This window comes from Leucoraja erinacea, chromosome 7 (assembly GCF_028641065.1).
Source record: "Leucoraja erinacea ecotype New England chromosome 7, Leri_hhj_1, whole genome shotgun sequence".
NCBI classification, from domain to species: Eukaryota; Metazoa; Chordata; class Chondrichthyes; order Rajiformes; family Rajidae; genus Leucoraja; species Leucoraja erinaceus.
This window is the reverse complement of record NC_073383.1, coordinates 24757984-24764509: the sequence shown is the minus strand read 5'-3', so window position 1 is coordinate 24764509 and position 6526 is coordinate 24757984. Positions and strand designations below refer to the sequence as shown.

General features: G+C 37.1%; 1 protein-coding gene across 4 annotated transcripts in view; it reads right to left on the bottom strand.

The window, feature by feature from the left end:
• Window positions 1-46: 46 nt before the first annotated feature.
• The window catches only part of col28a2a (collagen, type XXVIII, alpha 2a), a 69652-nt gene continuing 63172 nt past the window's right edge, over window positions 47-6526 (bottom strand). The window contains exons 33-36 of one of the 4 annotated variants that reach the window (XM_055637983.1): window positions 5561-5826; window positions 5121-5319; window positions 3342-3512; window positions 47-1893 (exon numbers count right to left, since the gene is read on the bottom strand). In XM_055637983.1, the coding sequence (XP_055493958.1) occupies window positions 1883-1893; window positions 3342-3512; window positions 5121-5319; window positions 5561-5826 (647 nt within the window). In that variant the 3' untranslated portion in view covers window positions 47-1882. Of the gene's footprint in view, window positions 1894-3335; window positions 3513-5120; window positions 5320-5560; window positions 5827-6526 lie in introns of all 4 variants that reach the window. The other 3 variants (XM_055637981.1, XM_055637984.1, XM_055637982.1) reach the window with 3 other exon arrangements.

Here is a 6526-nt window from a genome sequence, read left to right as displayed (position 1 = left end):
AGTGAGACTTGGGTGGGGAGGGATAGAGAGAGAGGGCTACCTGAAGTGAGACTTGGGTGGGGAGGGATAGAGGGAGAGGGCTACCTGAAGTGAGAGAGATCAAAACTCATACCAGCTGCCCAAGCGAAATATGAGATGCTGTTCCTCCAATTTGCATTTAGCCTCACTCTTTGACAATGGAGGAGAACGAGGACAGAAAGGTCTGTGTAGGAATGGGAAGGAATGGAATAGCAACCAGGAGATCAGGTTGTTCACGTGGGCTGAGAGAAAGTGTTCCGCAAAACGGTCGCCCAGTCTGCGTTTGGTCTGGCCGATGTCTAAGAGTCCACATCTTGAACAAGTGTGACAGACCAACAAAATCAGAAATAAAGGCTGCAATCAAGCAACAGAAAACTGGCAAAGCTGCTGGCACTGACAATATTCCACATGAAGCCCTGAAAGTAGATATAGACTCCACAACAGACATGCTCTATGGCTTTTTTGGGAGAATTTGGGAAGAGGAAAAGAGACCCACAGAATGGGCAGAGGGATATCTCATGAAACTGCCTAAAAAAGGTGACCTAAGAAAATGTGACAACTACTAAGGGTTCACCCAGTAAAATTCTCAACCGTCTTCAAGAAGCTGTAGACACGAGGCTACGAGACCAGCAAGCAGGATTCAGGAAGGATCGCTCATGCACAGACCACATAGCAACATTACGCATCATCATTGAGCAGTCTATTGAATAGAACACGTCCCTGTACATTAACTCCATCGACTTTGAGAAAGCGTTTGACAGCTTAGATAGGACAACACTATGGTGCCTAATCCACTATGGAATTACCACCAAGATCATAAACTTAATCAAGAACTCGTATGATGGAACCTCATGCAAAATTATGCATGCAAGCCGGCACTCTCAGAGCTTTAGTGTCAGGACGGGCATCAAGCAGGGATGTCTATTGTCACCATTCGTCCTGGCAATTGACTGGATCATGATGGAAACATGATGGCAAAGTCACTACATCAAATCTAGATTAATCAATAGAGACTTCTAACAAATGATATGTAATGAAATCTTTATAAAATACAGGATACCTCTGAGATTTTAATAAATGTAAATTCATTTGTCACATATTTAGTACTGTAAAACATAAATATTTGTTACATATTTTATCACATCACCTGAGAAAACTTTGAAGCTGCTAATGAAAACTGCAATGTGGATGTTATGTGTTTGTAAAAAAAGTCTTCAGTGGCTTAACACATCAATGAAGCAAAACTCCATTTGTTTGTTAAAACGTTTCTAGACCAAGCAGTACTAACTTTATAGGAGACACATGGAATTGTAGACAATTATTGATTGGGACATGCCTAGGTGATTAACCCACCTTGTCCTACTAGCTCCACTTGTGAGTCCAGTGATTACAGTACCCACTGGGCAATAACACAAGAATTACTATTTTAAACTTCATCATCCATATCATTTCATAAGCTTCAGCATAAACAAAGAAGTTGCATATTAAAATATAATTCTTGCGCAAAACTCCATTCTCCCAGGTGCACCGATCGACCAACTGAAATGTTCTTTCTTTCCTACTTTATGTTCACATTGAAATAGAAAATACAAACTGAAATGCAAACACCATTATCTGTTCTAAATTGTCTTGATTTTTTGATGCAATAAAATTTATGTTTTTGTCTTTATCCCCTGAGAACTGTGTTTATATCAAAAAGTTAACAAAAACATAATCATCTGTATTAACATTTTTATACAAATTGAATTTCTGTGGTTCTCAAATATCAAAATCCATTTTTCACTATACGGAATGCATAAAAGTAGTTTTCAGTCTTCTTCCTGTTCTCAGTGATTTGCTGAAATACAATTTCCTTGGAGCTACATCAGGATTCTGCTTTAAAGAGAAAATGTTATTAATAAAGTGCAAAATTATCTGATTGACTGAACACCTGCGTGGAATTGCAATCAAAATGAAACAACAGACCGACACAACCATCAGAGAATAAAGGCAAGAAATGCACCTGTGGTCATTAGCCGTTAACATGTGATTAGGCTGCTGATTACATTCAGATTGGGTTTCCTTGACTTCCAATAAACTGCATCTATCCCAAGAGGTATGAGATTTTTGGATAATGAAAGTTTGTCTCGGAGGGTTTTTGTGGTAATATATGCAGGAAATATAATCAAGCTTGACCCAGTGATACAAATACTCAAAGCAGAAATTGATAGATTTTTGGATAATAATAAGGATTAAGGGGATTAATACTGGAAAATGGTTGAATAAATTGGTTATATTTAAAGTGAATAGATTTACTTGTTATTTTGTTGGTACACACCCATTTGTTTTAAATTACAATTAAAAAGTACTTGTGCTGTAACTCATATAATAGTAATTGAAAACAGAATATAAATTAAAATGTATGAAATTATAACGTAGCGACAAAGAAGTGCAGATGCTGGTTTACAAGAAAAGTATGCTAATTGCTGGGATAACTCAGTGGGTCAGGCAGCTTCTCTGGAGAACATGGATACGCGACATTTCAGGTCAGGTCCCAAATTATAATCCCACTTGTCCGAGCTGGATTCAAATCATGGAGAAAAAGTCTCAACCCGCTATGCCACAGATTCTCCTGCTCAATTCATTTAGTCTTTTGCAGAGACAAAATTCAAGAGTTTATTTTTCATCAAGAGGCAGAAATCAAATTTTCAATAATATCTTAGCATGCATTTAATTTCCATATCAGGTATTGGCTGCCTCTTAATTATGTTTCCAGTCTATAGTGCTGGATACAATTCATATTTGTTACAGGAAATTCTTGGCACAATACGTCTTGGATATAAATGCTGGAAACTCTTTTCCCCAAGAACATAATTTTCCCTTATCCAGGATGTGCTTTTTTCAGCTAATCTTGTAATTGTAACATTCGCTTTGTAATAGAGCACCATTTATCTCTTCCCATGAATACCTTATTTGTCCCATTTCAATTTTATTTTCCTATATCTCAAACATAGAACTATCTACATGCACAGTGTTCTATACAAAAACTAACAAATCACTAAGCACAGATATGGAATCAATAGTGTATTAATCTACATTTCATTTTTTAAATACAGCTTCTTACTCACTTACACAAGTAAAAATGAACATAATATATGGCAAATCATACGATTTCTTGCCAACATACTATATAGCTTAACATTCGTAATTGAATCATATGTTTACTTCCTATTTGGTTGTTGAAATTCATTTTTGCTGTAGCTTTGTCATTGTATTTTAATGTTTGAAGCAATAATTTTAAACTGAATATATATCATTTTAAAGAATAAAGGCCGTACCATTACCAGAAACTACACAGGTTTTTCTGCATTCGTCTTCAGTGTCAAAACGATTAGCATTTCCACCGCAGCCTCCGTACCAAAACTGTGCGCAAGCATTGGCTTGCTTGTCATAATACCACTTAATTATATAATCACGACAAGTCCCTTGGTCTAAATGGAGTTGACAGAGAGGATCTAGGAAAAATATAATTAACATAGATGCGTCATAAGCTGTGAAGCGGCAGTTCAACTATAAGAATTCATCAACTGAAATAAATGACGTACATTTGAAAACAATTATTTAGCTGTGAAAGTATCCAGAAATCTATCAATATCCTTCCATTTGTGAATGTTTTTAAGAGATGGAGTATAAAGTTTTTTTGGATCACAGCTGTGATGGATTTATGTAAAATGTAATTGTGTTGTGTCTGGGGTCTATTTGTGTGTAATGTATGGCTGCAGAAACGGCATTTCATTTGGACCTCCAGGGGTCCAAATGACAAATAAATAGACTATTGACTATTGATCAGCTTTCACGGTTGAGAATTTCAAACTCGCTCAACTTTCTGAGTGAAGAAATTTCTTGTTTGTCATAAAAGGCTGACTTTTGGTTTGGCCCTGGACTCAACCATTGGAATCATCGTTTAGGCATCTAGCCTATCAAACTTCATCCTGGACTACTCAACCTCCCCTCATATGGTAAACCCACCATCCCTGGAAAGAGATGAGAGAACCATTGCTGGCTCCATGGTGGGTACATCTTCTTCTCAGTGCTACACAATACTCAAGGTGGGATCTCAACAAGTTCCTGCACAATTGCAGTGTATATCCTACTCCTAAATCCAAATCCTCTGGTATTATGCTCATCCACTCACTCAACTTTACACTCTCTCCCTTGAAGCCTTTTTACATCTTTCTCCATACTCCCATTCGATTTGGAAATACACATTTAGTTCCTTCAGCTAAACTGTTTACAAAGATTGTGAATAGCTACACCACATAAACCAATCTCTGTAGTATCCTGTTCGGTACAGCTATCAACCCAAAGTGGATAAGTTGCTCCCATTCTTTGTTTTCTAAAGATATACAATTTTAACATTATGTCAGTATAGTGCCCACAATTCTACGTGGTCCAACGTTGACCAAACCACTGTGTGGACTTGTGTGTAGGAAAAAACTGCAGATGCTGGTTTAAATCAAAGGTGGACACAAAATGCTAGAGTAACTCAGCGGGACAGGCAGCACCTCTGGAGAGAAGAATGAATGAATCAGTCTGAAGAAGGGTCTCGACCCGAAACGTCACCCATTCCTTCTCTCCAGAGATGCTGCCTGTCCCGCTGAGTTACTCCAGCATTTTGTGTCTACCTTGTATGGACTTCATGGAAAGCAATCCAAAAACATCTCATCCATTGGCTCTCCATTATCAATTATACTTATAACATCTTCACAAAACTCCATCAGATTAGTTAAACATTATATTCCTTTCATGAATCCCTATTGACTCTGGTGTTCTGTTATTTCACCCTTTATGAAAGATTCCAGCACAGTTTCCAAAAAAAAGGCAGAAAGTGCTGGAGTAACTCATCGTGCCTGACCCGCTGAGTTACTCCAGCATTTTGTGTCTACCAGTTTAGTGTTGCATCGTTGAAATTTTATATTATTAAGTTATTTTCAGTAATATTATTCTTGGAAGCCATGCTGAAATTCAAACCTGTTTTAGAATGAAAAGGTTCAATGTGTCATTGTCTTTTTTCTTTCTCCAGTTATCAATCAATTATGCTGCCTGGAAAATTATTACCTTACCTGCAACTGGAATTTTTTTTGGTGGGGAGGTTGACACTGCAAATTCTTTTGCAACCTTAGCAGATTGTGCTCGTATACTTGGAAAGCTTTTGTTGACTGATAGAACGTTACTGCCCTTTGAACTAAATGAAGGAGTTACAAGTTTCAGATTCTTTTCTGCATTATAATCATCATCAGGTACTTCTGGGGGTTGATTCACCTGCATAATGTAAGACATCAGCATTTGATTATGTATTTTGCATTTGAATAAATAATTAATTATAATCAAAATTAACAATGCTAATAATTCTATTTATTAAAGGTTTTACTTATTTTTATCAGCTGATTTAAATATTTATTTATCACTCAGAACTAATCATGTAAAAGTCAGAAGTCCATTGATGAATAATGTTTGCTAATTGCAAATAAAAATATAATTAACAATTGTCAAGATCATTTACCTGCTCATTGATCTTGGGAGGTTTTGCAACAGAGACAGATCCAAATTGAATAGGGTTCACTGGTGCATTTACTTTATTCTTTCTGGATACAATTGTTTGTCTAGGTTTTGTTGTGCTTGCTCCAATTTGGTTCCTAGTTTGTGTCGAACTTGACACTATTGAATATAACACGTTTCTGTTTGTTATTGCACCATTTCTAATTTGGTTGTAAATTAATGCACCATTTTCATCTTCACAGAACTGTCTGACCAATTTCAACTCCAGAGCTAAAAAAACACAAGGAAGAAAAGAATCATAGTAATCTAAATTGTATTCAAATCGTATTTTTATGAAAAACCCCCCGGTCCTTTTGAAGTTCCTTGGGCAGAGCATAACCCATCGGCACTATCACAATGGCAGCCATGTTACTCGTTAATGGGTGTGGAGAAAGTACAAATCCCATGTTTCATTCTTCCCCTTTTAATTTACACCAAGTGAAATAAATTAGAATTTATTTGTTATCTCACCTTCCCCAACTAATGTAGACACAACAGACAGTAGATACTGGAATCTTGAGCAAGACACAAAATGCTGGAGGAACTCAGCAGATCAGGCAGCATCTGGTGGGGGGGGGGGGGGGGGGATGGATCTCTAGTCTGAAGACCCAGAACATCAACTGTCTATTCCCTCCCAGATGCTGCCCGACCCACTGAGTTCCTTCAGCACTTTGTGTTTTGGTCACGATCTAAGTCTTGTTAACTCATTTGGCAACTTGCTAACACTACTATGTTTAGTAACATTCGAAATTGTGGCATAATTAAAACAGGAAAGAATTTCATTCATCCCATCGTGTCTCTTTTGGCTACCTATCAGATTAATTCATTATGTTATTTCCCATGGGATTTTTCCATTGCTTGACAATGTCTCTCCTGTAAATATATATCCAAGTTCCTCTTGAACACATGCATCCACCACATCTGCATTTCA